At 40.6% G+C, this 26,430-nt stretch overlaps 4 protein-coding genes and 1 long non-coding RNA gene across 5 annotated transcripts; 4 read left to right on the forward strand and 1 right to left on the reverse strand.

The window, feature by feature from the left end:
- Positions 1–560: 560 nt before the first annotated feature.
- On the reverse strand, positions 561–3,094 carry LOC109538790 (cytochrome P450 4g1). Its single transcript, XM_019906179.2, has 11 exons — positions 3,001–3,094; positions 2,746–2,944; positions 2,585–2,694; positions 2,439–2,529; positions 2,204–2,386; positions 2,078–2,147; positions 1,889–2,015; positions 1,549–1,842; positions 1,255–1,495; positions 826–1,011; positions 561–774 (listed from the first exon to the last, which is right to left on the reverse strand). Exons 1-11 carry the CDS (start codon positions 3,010–3,012, stop codon positions 608–610), a joined length of 1,680 nt encoding a protein of 559 aa, XP_019761738.2. The 5' UTR covers positions 3,013–3,094; the 3' UTR covers positions 561–607.
- A 4,616-nt stretch (positions 3,095–7,710) lies between these two features.
- Positions 7,711–9,897, forward strand: LOC109538800 (myrosinase 1). The gene is made up of 11 exons (XM_019906185.2): positions 7,711–7,802; positions 7,858–7,997; positions 8,054–8,161; positions 8,224–8,319; positions 8,369–8,490; positions 8,541–8,879; positions 8,935–9,076; positions 9,137–9,291; positions 9,346–9,489; positions 9,545–9,651; positions 9,706–9,897. Exons 1-11 carry the CDS (start codon positions 7,744–7,746, stop codon positions 9,851–9,853), a joined length of 1,560 nt encoding a protein of 519 aa, XP_019761744.1. The 5' UTR covers positions 7,711–7,743; the 3' UTR covers positions 9,854–9,897.
- Positions 9,898–12,465: 2,568 nt separating this feature from the next.
- On the forward strand, positions 12,466–14,575 carry LOC109540588 (myrosinase 1-like). The gene is made up of 10 exons (XM_048660686.1): positions 12,466–12,551; positions 12,606–12,745; positions 12,799–12,906; positions 12,959–13,054; positions 13,111–13,232; positions 13,283–13,621; positions 13,687–13,983; positions 14,035–14,178; positions 14,235–14,341; positions 14,397–14,575. Exons 1-10 carry the CDS (start codon positions 12,499–12,501, stop codon positions 14,545–14,547), a joined length of 1,557 nt encoding a protein of 518 aa, XP_048516643.1. The 5' UTR covers positions 12,466–12,498; the 3' UTR covers positions 14,548–14,575.
- A 1,915-nt stretch (positions 14,576–16,490) lies between these two features.
- LOC109538799 lies at positions 16,491–16,951 on the forward strand. The gene is made up of 2 exons (XR_007280242.1): positions 16,491–16,648; positions 16,750–16,951. It is a non-coding gene; the product is annotated as an uncharacterized LOC109538799 (long non-coding RNA).
- Positions 16,952–21,632: 4,681 nt separating this feature from the next.
- Positions 21,633–24,099, forward strand: LOC109540679 (achaete-scute complex protein T3-like). The gene has a single exon (XM_019909124.2). It carries the CDS (start codon positions 22,675–22,677, stop codon positions 23,662–23,664), a length of 990 nt encoding a protein of 329 aa, XP_019764683.2. The 5' UTR covers positions 21,633–22,674; the 3' UTR covers positions 23,665–24,099.
- The last annotated feature ends 2,331 nt before the right edge of the window (positions 24,100–26,430 follow it).

Consider the following 26,430-nt stretch of genomic DNA (forward strand, 5'->3'; position numbering starts at 1 on the left):
GTAGGTAATTGTTCTGGCAATGCGCCATTATTTGTCTGATTTAATTTGGGTCCGATCTGCGAAGGTTTTCACTGACTAAGGCATCTACGTCTCAGTTAGGAATTCACTGTTTTATTCACTGTTTTCGCAATTTTTAAAAACGTTGGAGCTTTCCTGCTTGCATCTGGAAGTTCATGTTTATACTTGTGAAATATCTTTTTTCCGATGCTTACAAAAACTATGGTGTTTTTCAATAAAAAAGTATTTGTCAAGAATTTAAGATATGTATGCAAAGTCTTCGCAAATAATAAAAGCAACAGAGCATTTAATTTAAAAAAAAATCTGCATGTTTTAAAACTCTGCCATACATTCTTCCTTTCTAGTTGCTTGTTGGTATGTTTGTGTATACGCTTTTCGTGTCATAGGGTTAATTATATCGTGCTTCATCCATGGTCTTTTCGCTGTTTCATTTCTTCTGCTCACTTGTTCCTTGCTCACTTAGTCGCATCACTATTCCTACTGAACCGGTGATGATATAATGCTATTAACATAATTTAGGCACTCAATCAAAAATCAAAAACCATAATCTAATCCTATTTATTTCCATATCTGCACATATAAACACAAATCAGTTGACCACCCTGTCCTTGATGGTGATTCCAAATCCGTCGGCCCTTTTCAAAATGATGTCGGCCTGCAGCATGAAATCCTTCTCCTGCTTGAGCGACGTGACCACAAACTGTCTTAAGACCGAGGCCAGGATCACTTTCAGCTTAAGCATGGCGTATTTGCGACCTGAAACACACAGTTTAACCACACAGGGACAGCAATTGTCTTTCTACGTACCCACGCAGCTTCGCGGGCCGGCACTGAAAGGAAAATAGGCATAATAGTGCCGGTCCTGGCACTTTTCCGGCAGAAAGTTGTCTGGATTGAACACGTCCGGGTTCTCCCAATATTTCGGGTGTTTATGCGTGGCAAACTGGGATATTAAGATGGTACTGCCCGCTGGTATTGTCAGGTCGCAAGTGACTGGAAAAGAGCTCGCTTAATGCAGTTTTTTTGGTTGATTTTTAACGCGCCATCATTTGTATTCAACCACAAGCATAATTAATTGGAGATCGAAGGGAGGCGCAATTTATGTCTCCTCCTTTGGCAACTTGATGTGGGTGTGGAATAAAAAAAATTTATATTCAAGAACGCACGCAAATATCGCAATGCGGTTTTGAATAAAATTGAGCTAATTTTACAATTTATACCGTTCTACTCGCTTACCTAGTTGCACGTCTTCGTTGATTTTTCTAGAAATTATTGGCACTGGCGGATACAAGCGCAGCGTTTCCATGATCACTCTTTCCAGGTACTTCATCTGGAGGGTGTCGAAAAAGGTGATAGGGCGAGTCCAGTCGTCCTGGAAAATCTCCTTTAGCTCGGCTACGCATTTTTCCTGCACATCCTGATGCACTCCCAACATAGACAGGACGAAGCTGGACCCGGCTGCAGTTGTGTCGTGACCCTGCAAATTAAACTCTTTGCCGCAAGTTCTGCATTGGTCGGTTGAAATAAAACCTCAAACATAATGGTGTCAACTTCTTCTTTGATTTCCTCGTCAGTCAGCTTGGTTCCAGACGTTTGGCTGGCTTCGATCATAAAGTCCAGGAAAGCCAGGCGCTTTTTCTCGCCAACGTCGTTGTCCTCGATGTCTTCCAGGTCATCCCTGATATACTTGTAGTTTTCGGTTCGCTCATTTGGTTTTGCTGGCGCATTGAGGTCCAACATCTCCTCTTTGAGCGCCTCCTTATACAGGCTGCTCTCCTGTTTGGAGGCGCGTACAAAATAGTCGTCTTTTTTCCGTTTGATGACCTGAAAGTTCCCGTTAGATTTGGCGCGAGTCGGGTGAATGCAGCACCTTTCTAGTCAGACTGTGGATCAGCTGCAGCAGCTTGGTTTGTTCTGAGGCCATCTTGGTCCACTTGAAAATGAAGGAGGGTCGCAGCCATACTTTGTAGTGCCGTAAATGGAGGATGTTGCACATGCTAACGAATTGGAGTAGGACAAGAAGTTTCTTGTAGGTTTGAAAAGAAGCCTTTTTACTTACTCCATCACGGCTTTGGCATATTCAAAGCCCGTGTTGTCCTCTTCGGTTTTTTTCACTCCCATTGCCGTTTCTATAAAGAAAATGTATATAACCTCTGCTGGCGAACCTCGGTTTGCCGCTGCTTACCTAAGAGAATGTCCACAGTGGTTCCGCTCATGTAGTCGTGAACATCAAACTCCTGCCCTTTCACTTTATCCAGCTGCTGCAGCAGAACGCGGGCGTTCTTGTTGAAGACGGGCATAAATGACTTGAGGATGGACGAGTGGAACGTCGGCGCAATCATCTTGCGGTGCGTCCTCCACTTTTCGCCTACATGAATTGTTTGGTTTAAGTGACTACTCTGAGGGAGCATGCAACTGACCTTTGCTGATCAGAAGACCCTCGCCCAGCCAAGGCTCGAACAGTTCGTATTCCCAGGACTTTTCCAGATGAACATGGCTGCCGAGGATCAGCTGAAAGGGAGCGTGTTAAAGAGTGTTAAGCCTTATGTCCGGATCAAATGCTTGCCTCTATGTCTTGGGGGTTGGACAAAGCCACGTAGAGCTTCGGCCCCAGGTAGACTTTCAGCACGTCGCTCTTCGAGTTGTGGTAAATATCCAGCACCATCTTCATCATATCTGAAATGGAATTGGCTGGAAATTGGAGTTATTGTGTCAAGGGGAGATTACCAATAGGGTTCCTGCCGATGGCCATCAGCATGTTGCCCACGATGGGCCAAGGTGCGGGTCCAGGGATTTTATTGCCCAGTTTTATGTAGCGCAACGACTGCAGCCAGAAATGATAGATGGTCAGCATGAGCAGGATTCCGATGAAAATGGTCGCCCACATGTTGGGCATGAATGAGGCATTGTTGAAGCTTTCAGCTCCCTGTGAAGACAAATTCTGTGTTTTTTAAGTTCTAGATAATGTAACTGCCGTTTTACCAGCACTGTCATTTTTCAATGACCGTAGCTCTTCACTAGCTAACAAAAACTGAATCGCTGATGCTTTGATTTCGATTTATACAGGAATTTTTGATAGCTAAAGCCATTGTTCGCCGCACGTTGATGGTTAATGACGTCGCCTTTCCTGGGTCAAAGATACACAAAATTTCCATTTTTTCAAATAATCACGATGACAATATGAATGTAAAGTGGCTCGACCATTTGGGGATCTTTGCATTGATTTGCTTGCTTGGAGTTCTCCTCATTCAACCACGTGAAAGTGAATAGCTTATTATCGCTGAACGACTGTCCCCATCTGGCTTTCCACCATTATTTTCTCCGGAGTGAAACCGATCCGAGCAAATCCTCGTTAACGGTACAAGCAATGTAAAAAACCGGGGTCAAGGTATATTTTAATTTCTGCATTTGATAACATCCGATTTGAATATAAAAGAAGTCAACAAAATTCCAGTCCCTCACAATGGAATTAGCCGCTCATAGCAACAAAAACTCCATAATAATGCCCGCGAGCAGGTCAGTTAAAGGACATTATTTTGATAAAAGCTTCTGGGGGTTGAATATTGTAATTTTTTAGGGTCGGTTTTACGCTTTAAAGCGGTATCGATTAGTCTCTTAGGTGAAATGTGGCTTTAATTTTTCGGTGCATTTGCATGCCATATCCATAACTTAGTTATTGTTGGGACTGTGGTCTAGACGATCAGATGTAATGTCCATTGTTTGAAAATACGTAGTGACTTTCCGCAAATTTACCCTAGTTTTAAAGTAAACTGCACGTTTAGTGGCGGCGCTAGGGGTGAGCGAGATTGGGCGAGCGTCCATCAAAAATTTGCCTCGCCCAACCGCTTTTAATAGCGTATAAATACTTGCGAATTAAAAAAATCAGGTCAAATTCAACAATAATGATAGTGAACGTGAAAACATTCCGAGTTGTTCGGGAATTGAAAAGTAAATTTTTAAGTAACTTAATATTAAAAAATTATTTTCGAGTCTAAATATGGGTACTTGTTTCCTGCTAGGACAAGAACCAAAGATTTTCATTTAGAGGAAAAAGAAGTCATTGATTTGGCTCTATCGCTACACGAACTTTCACGACAATTTCCGCCGGCTTTCGCCCAAGCGGAAAATAAAGCTGGCGCCGCCACTGAAATGTACTGTGGAAAATCGTTCGGGCTAGAGTTGAGCAAGAAATCACTGTCCGTGATTTTTTACAGTGATTAAGAAATCGCAATCACAATCTGTGACGAACGTAAAAATAAACAGTGATTTAAAACGTGATGGTCCCAGACGTGATATTAAAGAGCAACGTTTGCTTTTGCGAGAGTTGCATGTGACCCGGTGAAGGAACTATAGATACGGCTAAATAAAGAGCGAAAGAAGGAAAGAACAAACCCAAATAAAATTATTTTGTTCGCTAATGAAAGCTTGCATTCACGAGTTCCCATGAGCCCAGATTGTATTGATATTTTTAGGAACCTATTTTAGTATGCACCATTCATTAGCCGTATTCTGATTGTGTGTCGGAGGCCAGTTTTGTATATTTAAAAAAATTATTTTCTGGGAATACGCTTAGTTTTTCTGTTTTGTTCATTGTTTCCAATTGAAATTGTTTATTATGGCTTGTGCTAAGCGATGGAAAATTACTTTTTTATGGACTTTCTTTTCTGCATTAGATGATAATTTTGCAAATTGCAAAATGCAAAAGTACGTCGAATTTGAAACCGCACATGAAATGCAACATCCTACGATATCAATAAATTCTGAAAATTTTTGTGAAGGATAGGGAAGTAATATTTTTGCAATTAATAATTTTGCAAAATGCAATTTATGCAAAGCAAAGTTATCTTACAAATCAAGTACGTCAAATTTGAAGCGGCACATGAAATGCGGCATCTCACAATATCAATAAATTCAGAAAATTTTCTCGAAGGATAGGGAAGTAATATTTTTGAACCCATTTTCACTCAAATAAAGTTTTCTTCAGATCAAAAATTAAAATCAAATATACCTTGTTCACAAAGATTTATGTATTATGATATCTACTACTTGACCCCCCCCTGACTCGAAAGCTGGATTCGCCCCTGTGTGTAGCCAGTTGCTAGATGCAGAGGCTGCAATTGTTTAGTGGCCTTAAAATAATTTGTACTTTAAGTATAAAATATTATTCGTTGTATACCTAACTAAGGTTATTTATTTAAAAAATATGAATTACAAATATTTTAAAATTGTTTCTGCAAGTGGCGAAAAATTGCCCATCACCTTATGCCTCTGCTATATCACGAAAACGCAACCACAATTGAAATCACATTCACAGGTTGAATTCACAGTTCAATTCACTTTATAACAGTGATTTTAAAATCGCTAGTTCTGGCTGTGCGCCGTTATTGGGTTGGCTTAATTTGGGTCCGATTTTCGAAGGTTTTTAGGCGTGCATTTGCCTTAATCAGGAATTGCATTATTGATTCACTGTTTTTGGGTTTTTTACATTTTACTAGCGCCAGACTTTTGCTGCTCGCCTCTGGAAGTCAATTTTCTTATTATTATCGATCACTTTTTTCAGGTGATTAAAAATAGCAGTGTTAACACAATCCCAAAAAATATCTGTGTAGACTCGATTCAATGGTCTTTTTGTGGATTTTCCATTAAAAAAAGCCAGATGTTTACTGGGCCTTTAATAGGAACATAATATTTTACACAGAACAGAATCAGCGCAATATCACAATAACGAGGAATTTTATGTTTTATCCAAAAAAGCCGACACTTGTTGGCCTGGCTAAATTAGGATTTAACTACACTTACCGCTTCAAGCGGGGCATTGGCCTTTGTTAGAAATTGGATTTTTTATTCCACGTTTTTGCAAATATGAAAAGCGTTGCACCCAAACGCTTTTTCGGAGTAAAATGCACGTTTAGTTTATGACCTACTAAATTACTGTGGGTAATTGTTCTGGCTATGCGCCACTGTTTGATTTAATTTGGGTCGGATTTGCGAAGGTTTTTACTGACTGAGTCGCCTATGGCTCAGTCAGGAATTGCATTTTTTTTACTGGATGCAAGCAGGAAGCTCTAACGTTTCGGAACTAACGAAAGTCCATTCTTATAATAATGGATTATCTTTTTTCTAATGCTTACACACAGCGTCAGAAAGTGACGGTGTGTCAATAACAAAGCCTTTGTCAAGAATATAAAATATTTATACAAAATAAAGCCAAAAAAAATAAATTAGTAAAAATTAATATTTGAAAAAAGAACTACGTTTCATGTTCGTCTACGCTCTTGAAGGTCGATATTTGATAATCCAATCGCTTCTATTGGCGCATTCGCCTTTGTCAAAAATCGAATATTTAATTTAACTTTTTGCAGATCTTTGAAACCCTGACGCCTTTTCAGAGTGAACTCTGAAGCTACGTTACATGAATGTACTGGCTGGGCGCCAATATTGGGTTGGTTTAATTTAGAGCCGATTTTGGAAGGCAATTGGTTTTAAGTAGCGCATTCGTCGGAATTGCAGCTAATTTTCAAATAGTGAGGGTTTTTACTTTTCTGGCTACTGAAAGTCAATTTTTGTGAATATTGATCACTTTATTTATTTTTTCGGTGCTCAACAACCCAAAAAGCCGCGGTGTTAACACAATCCCGGAAAATAGCTATGTAGACACTCGACTCCGACTCGAACCTTTTTGTGTATTTTCCAATAAAAACTAGACCCGTGCTGAACATTTATCCGGAATTTAATTTTTTTCAATCAGTGTTTTTGTAAATGATATTATAATTAGAGATTTTAATGGAGAAAACCTGTATATTTGATGATAATCTGCGCTCCTGGAAGCAGTGTCGAAAAACGTGTCTATATTCTTGACTCAAGAGTATTTTCTGTCTATTATCTATGTAAAAAACCAGACGCTTATTGGCTTAGATTAAAGCTGCAATTGGCGCATTCGATTTTGTGAGAAACTGGATACTTTATTCTACGTTTTTTAAAATATCAGAAACGTGGAAACCGTAACGGGTTTTCAGAGATAAACTACATGATTAGTAGTCAAAACCGGATGAATATACTAGGAGTAATCGTTGTGGCTATGCGCGATTATTGGGATTGGGATAAGCAATTGGGTCTTAGTGGCACATTCGTCGTTCTCAAGAATTTCTAGATAAATTTAATATTTTTGCAAATTTGAGACGCGTTAGCGCTTTTATTCTATGACGCCTGCATGCTTAATGTTAATCTAAGGACACAGAAGTCAATATTTCGGATTACTGATCATGTTTGCTCTTTCAAGTGTTGGACTCAAGAGTCCCGGATTCGGAATTGTCTAAACACATTAAAATTAAGGACCCGATTAGTGTATTTTCCATAGAAAAATAAACACGGGTAATATCGGGTTAATTGGCGCATTTGCGTTTGCGGGAATATAGGTTTTATTCAATTTTTCGCCAAGGGTAAAAGCACTAGGGTTTCAACATACAAAACCTTCATGGTTCATGTTAATCTACGTTCACGGAAGTCATGATTTCCTACTATCGCTGAGTATCGCATGACTATTATATCACGTTTTCTCTGTTAAGTGCTTGAAAACAATCCCAAAAATCAGCGGTGTTTACACTCAATTCAAGTACCCTTGTTTTGTGTATTTTCTAAATAAATAACAACTTAAAATTCAAATTGTCCCACTTTAGACCCGTTATCTTTGTATATAAGCCCACCAAAAACAAAAGCCGCCTTTGAATGGCAGCTATGAAGCACACAATTGCCGTGTTTTTGTTTGCTTATCTTCTCAACCAAAGGTAACCGCATTTCCATTAATTTCCATAGTTTGCCATTACTTCTCCATATTTCCAGCCATGGCGAAGGAACGCTTGGCAGCCATGCTCATCTCTTCAGCGACGAAGTGAGTGATATGGCCTTTCCAGATGGGTTCATGTGGGGATATTCTTCGGCAGCCTACCAAGTGGAAGGCGCTTGGGATGAGGATGGAAAAGGCACCTTGATTTTCCCTTACATTGAACCGCCAGCAAAGTAATGAACCGAATTCTAGGTGAAAGTGTTTGGGACTACGATGCCCACAATCGGCCAGAGTGGTTTCCTGAGGGACAGAACGGCGATATTGCTTGCGACGCTTACCACAACACCGATGTGGATGTTGGCAAGTGTTTTCTAGTCGAAACTGAGGTTAAATTGGTGGGTTAATTTTTAAACTTACAATAGAACTTCTAAGGAGGCAAGGCGTCAGCACCTATAGGTTTTCGGTGTCTTGGTCCAGAGTGCTGCCAACCGGCCACCTTGATAACATCAACGAAAAAGGTGCATACCAAGTATCAGTTTTCGCCAATTTATACCAAAAAGGTTCCAGGACTGGCCTACTATCGGGACCTCATCCAGAAGCTGAAGCAAAACAACATTGAGCCCTTTATCAATATGCATCATGCGGACAATCCGCGCCCCATTGAGGACGAAGGCGGCTTTCTCACCGAGGTAAACTACTGGCCAACTACGGCTGTTGTTTCTGGAGAAGGAATTTTCAGGATTACATTGATGCCTTTGTCGACTACGCCACGTTGCTCTTCGAGAACTTCGGAGACGACGTGAAGTGGTGGACAACCTTCAACGAGCCGAATCAAGTTTGCTCCGGAGCTTACGACACTGGAGGTTCTTCGCCTCAGAACCTCCACCCGGGCACAGGGGCCTACATTTGCGGTCATAACTTGCTGCGGGCGCACGCCAAAACCTACAGGGTGTACGATGAGCGCTTCAGAGCCACTCAGAACGGCAAAATTTCCATGATTATTACTGAATCTTGGACAGAGCCGGCCACTAATTCTAGTGACGACATTCTGGCCGCTGAGCGTGGAAGTCTTACTAACGTAAGTGAATGTCGGGCGATTGGTTAGAAAACTTTGACTGACAGATTTATTTTAGTACGGCTGGTATGCGCATCCAATTGTCTTTGGCGATTATCCACAGGTTATGAGGGAACGGGTGGACATGCGGAGCGCTTTGCAAGGCTTCAACCAGTCGCGACTTCCAGTATTCACGGACGAGGAGAAGGAGGAGTTAAAAGGTGCAAAGGAGTAAACTGCTGAAATTTTATTGTTCAGTGTTCTTTTTTTGTCTTCGACAGGCAGCTACGATTTTCTAGCAGTAAACATGTACACGACAGTGCTGGCCACAGATATGGAAGAGGCTCCAATTGAAGAAATCGGTCTGGGCTCGGACTTTCGCGTGCACACCTACCAGCCAGATGATTGGGAAAAAACTGCCTCCTCTTGGTTTAAAGTAAGTCTCTTGTTTTCCCACTCACAAATGAATTTTCCTTTCTCTTCAAATAAGGTGGTTCCTTGGGGGGCTCGCCACTTGGTGCGCTGGATCCGCGACACTTACGGCGACGACAAGGGCATCATTGTTACAGAAAATGGCTACAAAGACACTGGCAATGAGATGGAGGACTTGGACACCCGAGGACGTTACCACAAAGTAGAACCTAAAACATTCTACAAGGAGATGGAGAGTTTCATAAATTTGCTTCCAGATGTACCTGAGTAACCTGAACGATGTCATTTACAAGGACGGCGTGAATCTGTTCGGATACTTGGCCTGGAGTTTGATGAACGACGTTGAATGGTACGAGGGCTGGACGTAAGAATTTTCGCAGATAACCAGCGGACCTGTTGATTGCAAGGTGGGTTTCAGAACGAACCTTGGCCACTACCATGTGGATTTCTACAGCCCCAACAGAACCAGGACGCCTAAACAGTCCGCCGCCTACTACAAGAAGGTGGTCACTACCAATTGTTTGTTAGATTCCTGTCAGCCTGCGACGAAAAGAATTATGTTGTGAAATTTGATAGAACCGGAATAATAAGAGATATTTAAAAAAATCGACTAGTGAGTTTGAAAATTTTTAGTGATCCCTGCGAGCTCAACAATTTCCTAAAACATGCTATGTTTTACTAGGCAACCTTTTCTATATTTAGGGCAGAAATTTTTTAGTCCATGCCCTCTGCGTTCAGGAGATTTGAGTTAAACAAATGCGAGTTGCATTTGCTCACCTTCAGGTTGCAACTTCAAAAAATTATCGGAGAAAATCCTGATGATGCCAGCATTCGACAACTTACGTGTTTTACTAAGAAACGTTCCCTCTATTTAGAGCAGAAATAATAGAGTTCGCAGTATCTTGCCTTTGAAAATAGGAGTTAAAAACATGAGAGTTGCATTTTCTTACATTCGGGCTTCAACTTAAAAAATTCTGATGATGTCAGCATTTATTTGAAATTCGTACAATTTACTAAACAACTCTCCTCGTATTTAACCGAGTAACCGAAAATAACCGAGTTTGTGACAGCTTCATTTAGGACATATGAATTAAGCAAGTGAAATCTGCATATACTCACTTTCAGGCTGCAACTTTAAAAATCCCCATAAAAAGTTTCGATGATGCCAGCATTTCGAAATTTGCACACTTCACTAAGCAAATTTTTCTCTGTTCAGAAAAAAAATAATCAAGTCTCCGACAGCTTTGCCTATAAGATTTGAATTAAAAAAGTGAGAGCTGCATTTACTCAGTTTCAAGTTGCAATTTAAAAAAAAATCCAAAAAAACGTTGCGATGATGGCAGCATTTCGAAATTTGTACACTTTAGTAAACGACTTTGCTTCTAATCAAAACGAAAGTAAGAGAGTGCGTAGCATCTTTGTTTATGAGATATGAATTAAACAAATGAGAGCTGCATTTAGTCACATTCCGGATGCGACTTAAAACATTTTCAAACAAATTTCTGGCATAAGGCCCGAACATCGAAACTCGCATGCGTTACTACACAATTTTTCCTCCCTTTAGGGAGAAATAGTGTCGTCCGCGACAGCTTCGTTTAGAACAAATTAATTAAACAAATGAAAGCTGCATAACTCACTTTCAGGTTGCAACTTGAAAAAATTGTCGTAGAAAATCTTGATGATGCCAGCATTCGACAACTTACGTGTTTTACTAAGAAACGTTCCCTCGGTTTAGAGCAAAAATATTAGAGTTGGCAGTATCTTGCCTTGGAAGATAGCAAGTAAAAATAGGAGAGCTGCGTTTTCTTACATTCAGGCTTCAACTTAAAGAGTTCTCAAAAAAATTTCACTCACTTGACAAAGCAACTCTCTTCCTATTTAGAGCGAAAATAACCGATTTTGTGACTTTACTCACTTTCAGGCTGCAACTTTCAAAATCTCCACAAAAAGTTCCGATGATGCCAGCATTTCGAAATTTGCAAACTTTACTAGGCAAATTTTCCTCTTTTCCGATCAAAAATAACCAAGTCTCTGGCAGCTTTGTCTATAAGATTTCAATTAAAAAGTGAGAGCTGCATTTACTCACTTTCAGGTCGAAATTTAAAAAAATTAAAAAAAAACGTCGCGATAATGGCCACATTTCCAACTTTGTACACTTTTGTAAACGACTTTTCGTCTAATCAAACAGAGTGCGTAGCAACTGTGCTTAAGGGATATGAAATAAACAAATGAGAGCTACATTTACTCACTTTCAGGCTGCAATTTAAAAAGTTCTCAAAAAATTCCCGATAATTCGAGCATATTGAAATTGGTACCCTTTACTAAACCGCTTTTAGTCTATTTAGAGCAAAAAAATAACAGAGACATCTTTGTTTAGAAGATATGAATTAAAATAGTGAGAGCTGCATTTCGCACTTTAAGGCTGCAACTTAAAAAAATCAGAAAATAATTCCTGATATAGCGAACATTTTGAAATTTGTACGCTTTACTAAACAGCTTTTCGTCTAATCTGAGCAAAAATAAAGGATCCTGTGGCACCTTGGTTTAGAAAATGCGAATTAAAGAAATGAAAGCTGCATTAGCTCACTTTCAGTCTGCAACGAAAAAAAATTTACATTCACAAAATTCCTGATGAAGCCAGCATTTTGAAATTTGCAGGCTTTGCTGAGCCACTTTATTGCTATTGAAGGCAGAAGCTAGCAACTCTCTAGCTCTTATCGTTTAAAAGCGATTAATCAAACAAGCGACAGTGGCATTTGTTGACTTTCAGGCGGCAGCTTGTAGCTTTCGCTTTGACTTCATAAAAAGCTTTGAGCAAAGGCTATTTTATTAAGTCGAGCACCACTAAATCTTGTACCTTTCCCCATTTAAAACCGTTAGCATAAATGCGAGTTTTTAGGACAAACTATCAATTTGTGCGCAATCAAATGTACTTTGAAGTGTTTTGAATCGGCGTGGATAACAACCTAATCACTCAAATTGTTACCAAAAGTAAGGAAATTTTTGAAAATTCCTGTTGACGCTAATCGATTGTTATGCAAAACCAATCTTCAAAACAACATAGTTAGTGTCCTTATCATCAACATATCTTATATGTTTTCCGCAAAAAACACTTGATGGGACATTTCGCATGTAATCGCGTTATCTAGCTCAAGCACCTGGTTCTTGTATATAACGCAATGAGTTTGGGAAAGTGTGTGAAAGTCAAAAAATGAGACTGAGTGCGCTGGTTTTAGCAGCGTTTTGTGGCCTGGTGGCCCAAAGGTAAATTGCCTGCAGTGCATGTTTCAAAGGTAGCTAATGGTGAATCATTTCCAGTCAAGGGGAAGGAACTCCTGGTAGTCACGCCCACCTCTTCAGCGACGAGGTCAGCAACATCGCCTTTCCCGAGGGATTCATGTGGGGCTACGCTTCGGCTGCTTACCAAGTCGAAGGCGCTTGGGATGAGGATGGGAAAGGTAAGCTCAGTTTAATGCAGCCCCGGGATTAATGCAACAAGTTCCATTGGCAGGTGAAAGCATTTGGGATTTCGACGCCCACAACAACCCGGATTGGTTTCCAGAAGGCCAAAACGGCGATGTTGGTTGCGATGCCTATCATAACACTGAAGTGGACATTGGTAAGTTGAGGCCAGTTGAACAGTCGAAGGAATAATTTTTGCGCAATTTTAGAGCTGCTGAAGCGCCAGGGCGTGAACACTTACCGATTCTCGATCTCATGGCCCAGAGTTCTTCCCACTGGACGCATAGACAACATCAACGAAAAAGGTACGGAAACGCCCCCAACAAATCAGTTCACCTGATTAGTTCCCTACTTGTTCCAGGCCTGGCCTACTATCGCGACCTCATACAGAAACTCAAGGAAAACAACATCGAGCCTCTGGTCACCATGCACCATTGGGACAATCCGCGTATTATTGAAGATGAAGGCGGATTTTTGAACGAGGTAAGCAGAGAGTGGGACTTTTGGAGTTGGGAGTAAGTTGGAACTCGCAGGATATTATTCCGGCCTTTGTCGACTATGCGACCCTCCTGTTCGAGAACTTTGGGGAAGATGTTAAGTGGTGGGCGACTTTCAACGAGCCGAAGCAAACCTGCTCTGGAGGTTATGACTCTGGCGGCTTCTCCCCCCAGAACCTACATCCGGGACGGGGCGCCTACATTTGTGCCCACAACTTGCTGCGGGCGCATGCCAAAGCCTACAGAGTGTACGACGAGCGCTTCAGAGCCACCCAGAAAGGAAAAGTTTCGATGGTAATCGACGAGTCTTGGGTGGAACCCGCCACTAATTCCAGCGAAGACATTCTGGCCGCGGAACGCGGCAGTCTTACCACTGTGAGTAAATGGAGGAAAACCAAAAAGGTCATTGGATAGCAATGGGAGCAACTGTTTGATTGTAGTACGGTTGGTATGCCCATCCCATTGTTTATGGCGATTATCCGGAAGTGATGAGGGAAAGAGTGGATAGGCGAAGCGCCGAGCAGGGACTGAGTGAGTCGAGGTTGCCCTCATTTACCGAAGAAGAAAAGGAGGAGCTGAAAGGCAGCTACGACTTTCTGGCAGTAAACATGTACACAACAGTGCTGGCCACTGATAAAGAGGAGGCCCCAGTCGAGGAAATTAGTCTGGGGGCAGACTTTCGCGTGCGCACCTATCAGCCGGACGATTGGGAGAAAACAGTATCTGATTGGTTCAAGGTAAGTCCCAGCTAGTTTTTTGCGTGCACGTTTCCTAATCCCACTCAAAAGGTGGTTCCTTGGGGGGCTCGCCATTTGGTGCGCTGGATTCGCGACACTTATGGCGACGAGAAGGGCATCATTGTCACTGAAAATGGATACACCGATTCGGGAAATGTGATGGAGGATTTGGATACCAGAGGACGTTACCACAAGGTATGAAACGGCGATTTGGAGAGCGAATTGGGAGCGTTTTTGTTTTTGGATTCCAGATGTACTTGAGCAACCTAAACGATGCCATTTACAAGGATGACGTGAATCTCATTGGCTACGTGGCCTGGAGCTTGATGAATGACGTCGAGTGGTATGCGGGATGGACGTAAGAAATGTCGTAAAAGCTTGACGCAAAGAGGACATTTTTTGGGGCTTTGCAGAAACAATCTGGGGCACTACCATGTGGACTTCAACAGCCCCAACAGGACAAGAACGCCCAAAGAATCAGCCGCCTACTACAGGAAGGTGGTGACTAGCAACTGTTTGGTAGAATCTTGTGAGCCATCCGTCAAAAAAATCCAACTGCTTTAAATTGATTTTAAAAAAAATTAACCATGAATTTTGTTTGACTACGCACTAAACGACACTCATAAACCGTTAAAATGCAAAAACTCCCAAGGAGGGCAGAATATTCGCGAATAAAGCGCCCCTGTTTCTACTTTGAGAATTTACAAATTTGATACTTTTTCGTTACGGGATTGCGCGTTTTTACCTGAAAAACCTCCCATTGTCTGCCAAAATCTGGGTCTCAGAAATCCGTTATTTATCTTTTTTTTCGAGTCGTTCCCAGCCTCAACTGCAAGGGTGCCTGTGAAAACTCTCACACTTGCAAAATTTGGATTTTTCAGTAATTTTCAAGAGTTGGCCATCAATCACGGTTTTATCGAGCGAGGGATGAATTCAATAACTCATTCGAATCGCTGGCAGTTATACCGGGCGAGCACAAAAGAACTCCCAACGCGATTGTTGTGCAAATTTCATCCCGATTTGGGACGCGTGGCATGGAACGTGTCCGATAGATGCCCTCCAGGTACCTGAATCCGTCTCGTTTCCTCCCAGATGAACGCGGCAGTGCGTGCAAGCGAAATGGCACAAAAACGGTTAATTTTTTTCTCCGTTTCAGCTGAGGAACAGCTGTCGATCATCCCCCTTTGGGATTATCGGATGCATTTTCGTGTACGTACAAGTAGATGTTTTATTAAGGGCTTAAACTATGGGTTGTGCATCGCAATTGGGACAATGCGGCGGGCGATTCATTCGAATGATGGGTTTGATGGTGGCGGAAAGTGAAGAATGTATTCATCGCATTTCGCAAAAAAATACCTTTGAGTCGCTTTCTATTAGTGAAATTTTCTTTAATGGTCAAATGGAATTTTAGTCCGAATCGGGGCTGCAAAGGTTTGAGGAGCACGAGTTTAGCATCACTTTATTTTTTTGCGGACGTATCCTCTCTGAATTTCAGGAGCGGATCCAGCTTTTGAGTCAGGGGGGGGTCAAGTAGTAGAAATTCAGACTTTTGTTGTGTATGAAATTAGAAAAATTGACCATGACCCCCCCCCCCTTGGATCCGCCCTTGCTCTATTTGCGGCAATTGCAGAATAGTTAAGGAAGTAGCAAATATAAGAAGCAGAAGTTTAGCGTTACCTTATTTCTTGTCAGTGCAAATCATCTCTATTGGGAAGATTTTGATAGTAAAAAGACAGTTAATGTCGCAATCAGGGCAGCAAAAGAGGATTCATCTTTCAAGTCGTGGAGTCATGTAGCAGAGATTCAGTCAGGACCAGCTTCAATTCAATAAATGTAATTCAGACAATATTTTGTCGAAGCCATTTTAATCAAATCACAAAAAACAAAATCAATTTTCTTCTATTGTCTTGACTTCCTCCACTTCAATCGGTATGGTTTTATGAACGTGGAGAAGTGCCAGTTTCCACAGTTTTCAAAAAATTGAGCAAATTGCTAAATCGAGAGCTCGTGTGAAAAGCAATTTTCGTATTCTGTCGAAGCATTGAATGTGGATCCAAAGTGACGATCCAACAGTTCGCTGCCTTCGGAAAATGGTAAAAGTTTTCAATTCGGAGTGGATCTTTATTGCTTGTTAAAATGTAGTTTGATTTTTTCGAGGCCTAATGGGTAGAAAATAAAGTATGGGACGCCAGTTGGCAGAGAGCTGGTAAGAATTGCTTCTAATTTGGGTCTCTTGGCTTGAAGTGAGTCTAGTTTTTCGAATTGCAACTGAAGTTGAAGGCAATTTTTATTTCTCTTAATTTAATTTGTTCATTTTAAATAATTAAACTTTTGACTAACTTTCTGTAATACTAAATTGTACATACTTTCCTGACTGTGTTTCAATTCCAAATCAAAATCAATTCCTGGGCCTCAGCCATTCATTGTCTATTCATCAATTAAAACACGTTTCGGTGCTTTCCACCATCATCAGTTTCTATGTGTAGCGTTGTTGCTACTTTAAGCCTTGGCATATATTATTATATATATATGTGTGTGTGTGTATATATATAACGTGTTTTAATTGATGAATAGACAATGAATGGCTGAGGCCCAGGAATTGACTTTGATTTGTAATACTAAAGATTGTTGTTCTTTTTTTCCAGGTGGCACCATGCAGCTTTCGGTAAGTTTTGCATTACTTTGCCCCTGGTTGTTATGTAGGGTTAGAGCTTTTAGTCCCATTTAGTTAATGAATGGGATTATCTACAGAAGTCTCTTTTGCAGGTAATCTTCACGGCATTAAAATGTTAAAATAGTGTAGAATCCAGACCAAAATGCCTAAAGGTAGGAGGAACTTGTGTATTGCTTTGTGATGGTTTAGCAGTTAGCGCCCTAAGAGTCTGCTAGTGATCCCGGACTACTTAATTAGATATTGGCCTGTTTTTGTCAAATTTTACACTCTAAGTAAACCATTGTTTCCAAATGATTCGCGTTAGGAAATTTCAGCGGCCAGGATTTTTTGCCATCCAGCGCCCTTCAATGATTTTTTTGACAAAAAATCGGGGTTTTAGAAAATTTTCAGCTGTCTGGATTAGGGCAGCATTTGATTTTGTAGAAGTAGATGGCAACCAGGGTTGTAGTTTTTCTTTGTAAACATTTATGCTGCTCACATGTGCAGATTTGTGGATTTGATGAAGCGAATTTACTTCTTTGGGCTTTTTCGGGTTTTATAGATTTTGAAATATCTGCACATTTAACGAAGTTACAGGTCAAAGAGTGAAGGTATGCGCAAATGGACCGTCGATCGATTACCAAAATCAGGGTTCTTTATCTTTCAAACCACTGCCAATGTCGATTTTTCTCAAGACAGTTGAACTCTAGTGAATGCTCGTGGAAATCCAGAGCATTTTTTCGTTTTGAAATATTGCCAACAGTAGCGAAGTTATGGGCAAATAAGTATGCAAACAATGTGGGTGACAAGTCAAGCCTCTCTAACTTCAGGTTCCATTTTCTCCGAAACCATGTACGAAAACCATGTTAATGAACAGTGGAATTTTGCTCTAAATTCGACTCTTAAGTGAAAATTTCGAACATTAACTATTTTCAAAAAATTTCCAAAATTTTTGAAAAAAAAAATTTTATTTACAAAATTGCTTTTAAGCCATTGGGTTGTTCCTAACAATACATTTTGGGATTTAAAAAATGTTGGTGCGCCGCCAAACTTGTAGCAAAAGACCTTATTTCCAGGAACAACCTGCACTTAAGGTATTTGAATGCTTTTTATTATTTGAACGCTTTTTGATTTGATTGCTATTTAAACGCTTTTGTCGCTGAAACGATGACCAAAATCAACTTTGTCCCTGAAACCACTTTGTACACCAAATCTATTAGCCTTTTAAGGGTTTTCGAATTTCTGAAAAGTGTTGATAACTGAGAACTGTAAAGAGTGGAAGCATGTGCAAGTTTGAGAGTTTTACGCTTGCCAATATGAAGCCAATTTCCTTCCAAACTGTTGCAATAAAAAAAATTCTTATAGACAGCGAATGTATCGAGGCTACACCGCAAACAATCTCACTTGCTATTGCTTTGCACTTGCTAACAGATTAACCTATTATGATGATTTGATAATTTTGCGTTAATGCAACAGAATATTAGCGTTATCTTATTTCATGTAGGCCCAAATACTCTCTAATGGCAAAATGTTGGTGGCAGAAAGAATTTTTATTTAGCATCCGGAAAGCAGAAAATCTTCGGAGGAAACCAGCAAGTTTCTGGTCCAGGACTTTAGGGTTCCGTTATTTATCTCTGTGCACGCAAACGCTCTCAATTTGTAAAATTTTGGTGGAAAAAAATCAGGTTTGCATCAGAGCAACAGAAAATTTTAGAAGGTAGCGAGTAACAGCAGGAGTTTAGCGTTGCCTAATTTTTTTTGTGGACTGCTCTCAACTCTGACAAATGCTCTCTTTAGGCGAAATGTTGGTGTTAGAAAGGAAAAAAATATTTCGCATCAGGGCAGCAGAAGATTTTAGGAGGTGGCCAACTCTCTCTAGCCAATGCCATCTGCTGGGGAACGTTTGGTGGTAGAAAGAATTATATTTTTGATTCAATTTGAAAAATTCTGAAGCCTCAATGCATGCTGAGAAACGATTGCTATTTTGCACACTTATCAGCTAAGGCCTCTTCTGTAAAGGACCGAAACCCCACTCTGCAGCCTTTGATCTGTTCGAGTTTGCGAGTTGTGAACGTTTAAACTGAAAAGTGCATGTGCAACAACCTCCATTAAGTTGTAAGGACTTGGTCAATTTGAGGCGATTTTTGCATATACATGGACATTAAACCGACGCAGGATCAGCGGCGCTTCCAAACCTTAACGACACAACCGATTAAAAAATCATCATGCCGATATACAGGGGATAATCAACATGTTTTTGTCCTAAATCCGAACACGTCGGTTCAAACGAAACGTGACGGTTTTTTCAACTAATTAAAAGCGCAATCCAGTGATGGCAGGAATGGCGTTCCATAAACCCGATTAACGAGCTTGCTGGTCGTTTTTTGGGGCCCATTCCTCGGGATTGGCCGTCGCTTTGACTGTGCGGCCGTTAAGTTTCAATTAAAAACCACTAAATCAGCTCGAACGGAAAAAACGTATCTTGCAAAATGGGTCATCGAACGCAGCAGGGACTTTATGGGCATTTTCTCTTCGAAAAACTGATTTCGCACCCAATTGATTTTTTTCCGGCGGCGATTCCCTAATTGATTTTGAGGGAAATAAAACTCGTCGTAAATTAGTACCAAATCGGTTCACACAGTGGCTAGCAGGCTCGGAACATTGCCTTTAACGGCTTAAAGGTTTTGTCTGCTTCAATGTTTGGCAACAGTTTTCATTTGTTCAAAATCCTACCATCAACGATGTTTTTTCGTCGAAGAATAAACAACAGTGGCATTGAACCATCCCTTGACTTTCCCTGAACATTTGGCACATTTAAAGGGTCCCCAAGTTGAACGATCTGTCTCGACTTTCGCCCGACCAGACCATACCAGACCAGACGGTACCATCTGGGCGCTGCGATGGTTTCGCCAAGGAAATGCACTTCACGAAATAGCGCTGCAAACCAAATGTCGGTCGCATACGCACTCCCATATAAAAATAGATAGTTTTATACATAAGTGGCACATATGCGCCTAATTGCCACCCCGCAACATGTGGTTTACCTCTTCGAGGTTCTCCTCGAAGAGCCTGATAATGGTTTTCGATAGAAAGTTTTTTTTATCGACCGCAAAACATCCAGTTACATTGTGCGAATTTCGTGCGCTTAATTCCATTCGTGATGGGCCGGGAATCAGCTGGACAGTGAAAGGCGGGAGCAAACTGACCAGCGTCTTCCTCTTCCCGACAGAACGCTTCCGGGTCAGGGTTTTTTCGAAAATCCCGGCTAAAAAGTGCCCCAAATAGCCCGCCAATCTGACTTACCTGTATGAAAGAGCCGTTTCTGTTTACCATAAACCCATCGGGGGTCCCTCATGAGTCCAGTGGTTCGGAAATGGGCTGCTTTCGGCCAAACTCACGGTCAGCATGTTTCGCAGCACATGTAAGTGTACAGGGTGTTTCTTTCAAGGCGTAACTCATCAACATTTGTAGCTGATTTTCATTATTTAAATAACAAAATGTGTGTAAGAAAAAATCCAGTCAATTGAAATTAGTGTCGGATTTGGCAAGGGGCGAAATTTTCCATCGGGGCATCACGACATCCTGTTATTTTATGGAAAAGTAGTGAATTTGAATAAGTGGCCGAATTCAGCATTTGATCAAATGTAGTTAATAGAAATAGTATCTATAAAAAAATTAGGTAGAAATGCAATACCCATAAATTTATTTTTTCATTGCAAATGAAATAAATTTCTTGATTGTTTTTGCTTTGGCAAGCCGTTAGGATTTTAAAGTAGGATTTCTGGTAGGTAGGCCAACTTGGACACATTTAATTGGAAACCATCGTTTTATTGGAGTAGTGCCTAAAGGAGATAAATATATTGAAATGTTTTAAAAGGTGCTCGTTTACTATCAATAAAAAACCGAATTACCAAGTGTTCAAAAAATAGACCTTCGGTCTCCACACACTTATCCACTCTTTCTATGAGATGAACTCAGTTCGATGGTTCTCAATTAAATGTGGCCAATTTGACCCACTTACCACAAATCTTACTTCAGAATCTTAACAGCTTGAGGTAGCAAATAATGCAAATATACTTTTTATTTGGAATGCAACAAGGATTTTGAAAAGTAATTTTAATAATTAAAAAATACAGTGGCGTACAATTTTTGTCTTTACCAGTTTCGGTCGCGTGCAGGTACGCACACTACTGGCAAAATTTAAGAAAATTATTTTATTGCAAAACTTGTCTCTTCCCTAGCTATTGACTCCTGGAAAAATTGGTTAAAAGACCTCCATGCGTTTTAAAGAAATTTGTCATTTCATATTTTTTAAACTAAATTTAAACTGAAATTTTTTACGCAAAAATATTGCGTTTTATGCAAATTTGCCTTAACAGTTTCCGAGATACAGGGTCTCAAAGTTTGAATAAAATTTTGGTTTATTTAAATAGATTCTTAACGAGTTTTACGGCTATCAAAAAAAATGTGTTTGAGGCTTTTTTTAGATGGACGAATCCAAATTTCCTATTACTTAGCATAAAGTTTCTGGGGGGCGTTGCAAGAAGACTGGTGCCATTTAAAAACTCAGAACTTTTTGGGTTTTCTAATATCGCTTTTTTGTTGGCAATATTGGTGTGGCAATTGCAACTTGGTTCAACTCGATATCTCTGCCCGTTTTCGAGATATTTCCCATTGAATCTTCTAGTACTTTTCTGAACGGGCTCAAAATGGATCCTAATATAGTCGTAAATTGACTCCTAATATTCGATAGTTTTAAGTAGTTAAGGAATTAATTTGAAATGTAATACATTTTAGTTGTTCGATAGCAGTGTTTTACTCTTTTGTTTTATAACCATTATCGGAAAATCCGATGGCCATAATTCCATTGTAGTAAACGAATTCAAATTTTAAACAATTAAATTTTTCACTTTTAATTCAATATCGATTTATTACAATTGGGTTTTTGTTCAAAAATTGAACAGATTTTTTTGAAAACGTTATAATGAATTGTATTTATTTTTATCATAAACTTTTTTTTTTGACAAAATGGACTTTCACCACTTTCAAAGAAAGCGGCTTATATCGTATCCAAGGTTTTCAAAGCCCTTCTTGGAAAGTGGGAAACGGATGCCCCCGAAATTCCGTTTTTTTCGTCGTCGTCTTGGGAGACCGCGGGTGGTCTGTACTAAACATCCGAACAATGGCTTGCATAAATTCACGCATATTTATAGATATTAATCGCATCATCGCAGAGTAAATAATATCTAGCTACTATTTACTCTGAGCTCTTTTTATGAATAAAGTACAGTATTAAATTAGTTCGTACTAACTAGAAACCTGTATTTTCAAAAGAATATAAGTTTGTTATCTGCAAATGACCTACACTGCACTAGATAGCGCGCACTGTTCAATGGATAAATTCATTCGAATGTTTTTATGCGATAGTTGCAATCATTCATTTATTAATTATTCAATAGTCAAAATCATTCGATAGTGCCCATTACTAGCTGAAACTACTGGTTTTGGTCAAACTTTGTAAGAGTTTTCTGGGTTGTCAGAGACCTTCCCATTTTGAAGCTGCTTGATCCAGTGCTGTGCATGAAGTGGAAACAATCAAAAACTTTCCGCCAAAAATCCACAAATCACATTTTCCGATTAATGTAAATTAATGTGTGAAACACTTCCGCAAATGTGTCACATACTTTGGCCATATTTCCGCTCGTTTGCAACCACTGGTTCTCCTGGCTCCCTCATATGTGCCGGCTTTTAACGCAACCGAACAGCTGTTGGACTCGAAACACCCTTCGAACAGACCGAAAAATGGGTGGAGTTTCTTATCCGCGCGCTCGTGCCACATGCCAAACGTTAAAATTAGATCGGGAAAAGTTTCAGTCGTCGGTTTCCTCACCCATTTGAAAGAACACGCGCTCTCCATCCGACCATAATTGAACACATCCGGAATAAACAACGTCGCCTTAACAAGTGACCAACACGACTCAAGTGAGCTTAATCGAAGACAATGCGATTTTAATTGCTGGCGAACATCAATCGGTAGCATGTCGCAGATCAGTGTGGTTCAGTACAATGCGGCCGCCGCTCAGAAGCTGAACATCCTGCAGCAGAGTGTCGGCAGCAATCAGCATTCGGCCAAATCGGGCGACCGGCAAATCATTGTGCTGAGAAAAGCGACGCCCATCCTGCCGCAGCCGAAGGACAACATCCTGCTGACCAATCCGGGGCGGAAAGGGCCCAAAAAGGGGGGCAAAGAAGTGAAAAGTAACGTGCAGCCGATCGCGGTGGCTAGAAGAAACGCGCGGGAACGCAACCGAGTGAAGCAAGTGAACAACGGCTTCGCCAACTTAAGGCAGCACATCCCCAGCTTCATTGCTCAGGCCTTCGAGAGCAACACCGGCCGCGGCAACAAGAAGCTGAGCAAAGTGGAGACGCTGCGAATGGCTGTGGAGTACATCAGAAGTCTGGAGGAGATTCTGGCCTTGGACGGCTACCAGTTGCCTTCTGAGGGCCCTCCCTGTCCATCGCCCACATCTCAGAACGACTCCAACGCCTCCCAGGGCGACTTCTTTGTCATGTCGCCATCGGATGAAGACGATGACTTTTCATCAGCGGCAACCCCGTCGCCTCAGCAGTACATTCGCATCAACACCGCCAATAACACCTATGAAATCGTGCCCTCCACTATGTACGAAAACTCGGAAAATCTCGACCCGATGTCTAATCAGCTGCTTGCGGATCAGAACCTGCTGGACTTCAACACTCAGGACCTCTCCTATCTGCAAGTGAACGCTGCGGGCTCTCTGAGCCCCGGCATGTACTCAGAAGAATCGGTCAGCCCCAAAGCCGAGGCTCTGCCCCAGAACTGCTTCATACCAGTGTTCTCCTCGGGGGCTCTGGCCGAAAACTTTAACGTGCAGATCAAGACTGAGCTGAACGAACTGCCGCCCCTGGCTTTAGGCGGTCCGGACCGGGAAGAAATTCCTGCTGGGGGCGACTGGTGGGTGCAGCACCCAGCTCAGCCCGACAGTTAACCAAGGGGCTGGGGCTAGGTGAGTGGGGGCTGTAGAGGACTTAGTTTCGGTAGTTTGATCTCATCTCGAGTGGCTAATTTATTTGTACATAAAATACTCTTAGCTCTAAGTACCATCTGAAACTTGTTTTAGGTTTCGTGATTAATGTACCACTGTTTGAGTGTTCGCAATTCAGTTTTTTCAGTTTCAGCTGAAGAGTTAAGGGCTAAATTACGTGATTATAACACAGGAAAACTGAATTGCAACCCCAATTTTGAATACTTTACAGGGTGTTTCAAAATGTTATCACGCTTTGAACCACCCTGCTGATTGACCCTGAAGTATACTGATTTGTAACAAAGTGTCTTATTTTAGGCTAGTGATTAATGTAGGCACCTCAACATGTTTGTTAAGTTTGTGAAGAATTTTATAAAATATATTTTCTTACCTTTCGTATATCTGCTGCGTTTCTTCTCTCCCTGGCAATTGAAAAATGCTAATTGCCAGGCCCCTTTTTAACCGACTATTTACGACCATGGAAATTGGTGTTTTGCCCTCGTAACATCCAAGCCATGGGATAAATGCCCGGTTGCAACCCTCCCGGTACCTGGAAGGCGAAAAGGTAAAAAATCAGACCGCGCTCTATATTTGAATATCGGCTTTATAGATCCGTCATATCAAAGCCACTCTGTGATAAGGATTAGGTTTTGCCCGGGTGCTTTTTTTCTCTGTCCCATCTTCCAAGCCTACCTGACTACTACAATGAGCCGATATGAAGATTTTCGGGACGAAATCATTAAAGGATGAATGGCGATGCTTCATGAATCTAGGGTGGGAATAATCAGGGCAGGGTATTGGGTTTATCGCATTTCAGCAAACAAGCGCCCAAATGCCTTTTCAAACGGGGTGAATTCATAAATAATTGCTAGGAAATCTGTGCTAGTGATACAGTGTAATTTTCTGTTCGTGGACGAATGTCTGAACTAAAAAATTCCTTCCCATGTAAACTTCCCATGCGGAAGTCGGGTAAAGCCGCGCCAGACAGCAATAAAAAAATAATGTTTTCCTCTAACACGCAGGGGACGCTTGGCAAAAACTTCCAAATTGTTCAAGTTATAACTAATTATTTCATTTGGTTCCCGACCAGACTGGTTCTGTACATGAGAAAAAAATTCGTAACTTCCCAACCAGAAGCCGCGTAAAGCTGCGCCAAACAGCAGTCGAAAGAAAGTGTTTTCCTCGATCATGACGGAAAATTTCATAAAAATCCCGAAATTGCTCAAATTGTGGCGAATCTTTCAATTTGTTTCCCAGCCAGATTTGTTCTGAAAAAGTTCTGGGCTGAACTGAAAATTTTCGAACTCTTCAAACAGAAACCACGCAAACCTGCACCAAAGAACAGTGGCACAATAATGGCACATTTAAAACACGAACATTTTACAAACGAAAAAAACCAAAGCGTACAATGGTCTTAAACGTTTGTTGGAAATGGGAGTAATTTTTAGGAACTTTGCAATTTGCAGCAAATTTTTGAAGTTTGAATTTATCAATTAATTCCTGCCAAAGAGAACACGGTAGAGATTTGGCAGTTGCACTGCAGTAAAAGGAACGTTCCACTCTCTAACTCCCGAAAGTTGCTAATCGGAGATATTTTGTAAAAAATATCTAGTGATTTTTAAGTTTGGGCCTTTTTCAAGAACACTCCTATGCAACGTCGAATTTAAAAATTATTTATTTTTGCTGGAGTAGCTAAACTTAATCCAAGAGATTTACTGTTACCAGACTGAGAGATGGTTGGTAGAAAATCCGCTTTACCAGTGACAAAATTTGTAAATATGTATTCAGGAAATTGACAGTGATTTTTCAAGTTTGCCCCATTTTTCAAGCACAATTTTGCGTAACATTGAATTCAAAAAATAATTCCTGCTCAAGTGAAAAAGATGGAGTTTCGCTATTTGCACTGTTATAATGTGCAACAAAGTTACAAACTGTGATTATTTTTAGCAAATTTATAGTGAATTTTTAAGTTTGTACAATTTTTCAAACTAAAGCAATGTGCAAGGTCGAACTTGAAAATTTCTTGCTGCTCAGCTAAAACAGCTATCAACCGTGATTCCTCCTGCATTGAATAGGCAAAGGGAGGGTCAACAATTGGCAAAAGTTTCAAATTTGTACAACTTTACGATAATTTGTTGCACATTTTTAACTTTAGGCAACTTTTCAAGCATTTTTTGTGTGCAAGGCCCAACTTAAAAATTTATTCCTGCCGAACTAAAGCACCTGGACATTTTCTTGTTACGGTGTTCCCAAGAGGAAAGGCGCCTATATAACATACGATAGCGGCAAATCGCCATCGGTTTTAAGAAATGAATTATGAACTTTTCAGTTTGAACCATTTGTCAACTGCAGTCATGTGCAAGGTCGAACTTGAAAATTTATTGTTGCAGAACTGTACGAACTATACACTTGATTCTTCTTGCAGTCTATAGAACAAAACAGACCTATATAATCGGTTAAAGGTTTTAGATTCCCCCAATTTCAAATAATTTGTTGAACATTTTTGAGTTCAGTCATCTTTTGAAACAGTTTTTTTTGCGCAAGGTCCAACTTGGAAATTAAACAGCAACTGAAGCTGCTGGAAATTTGTTTGTTACGCAGTTGTAAAAAGGAAATGCGACATTGAACCATAGATGTTTAAACTTCAATAGTTATTGCGGCCGAACCGAAAGAGGCAGAAACTTTATTCGGCTGAAGTTTTATAGAGAAATCGCGGTTCTACATGTTACG

Source organism: Dendroctonus ponderosae, unplaced genomic scaffold, assembly GCF_020466585.1.
Source record: "Dendroctonus ponderosae isolate FM_Combo_2020 unplaced genomic scaffold, Dpon_F_20191213v2 Dpon_F_20191213_1, whole genome shotgun sequence".
NCBI classification, from domain to species: Eukaryota; Metazoa; Arthropoda; class Insecta; order Coleoptera; family Curculionidae; genus Dendroctonus; species Dendroctonus ponderosae.

Excerpts from the sequence above, each read along its gene's own strand:
- LOC109538790 (XM_019906179.2), bottom strand. Across the intron at positions 2,695-2,745 it reads CATCGGCAGGAACCCTATTG|ATATGATGAAGATGGTGCTG; the intron begins GTAATCTCCCCT and ends ATTCCATTTCAG. Across the intron at positions 2,148-2,203 it reads CACTGTGGACATTCTCTTAG|AAACGGCAATGGGAGTGAAA; the intron begins GTAAGCAGCGGC and ends TTTTCTTTATAG.
- LOC109538800 (XM_019906185.2), top strand. The coding sequence starts at position 7,744 with ATGGCAGCTATGAAGCACACAATTGCCGTGTTTTTGTTTGCTTATCTT. Across the intron at positions 9,292-9,345 it reads CTGCCTCCTCTTGGTTTAAA|GTGGTTCCTTGGGGGGCTCG; the intron begins GTAAGTCTCTTG and ends TCTTCAAATAAG. Across the intron at positions 9,490-9,544 it reads CCCGAGGACGTTACCACAAA|ATGTACCTGAGTAACCTGAA; the intron begins GTAGAACCTAAA and ends ATTTGCTTCCAG.
- LOC109540588 (XM_048660686.1), top strand. The coding sequence starts at position 12,499 with ATGAGACTGAGTGCGCTGGTTTTAGCAGCGTTTTGTGGCCTGGTGGCC. Across the intron at positions 12,552-12,605 it reads TGTGGCCTGGTGGCCCAAAG|TCAAGGGGAAGGAACTCCTG; the intron begins GTAAATTGCCTG and ends AATCATTTCCAG. Across the intron at positions 12,907-12,958 it reads TAACACTGAAGTGGACATTG|AGCTGCTGAAGCGCCAGGGC; the intron begins GTAAGTTGAGGC and ends GCGCAATTTTAG.
- LOC109540679 (XM_019909124.2), top strand. The coding sequence starts at position 22,675 with ATGTCGCAGATCAGTGTGGTTCAGTACAATGCGGCCGCCGCTCAGAAG.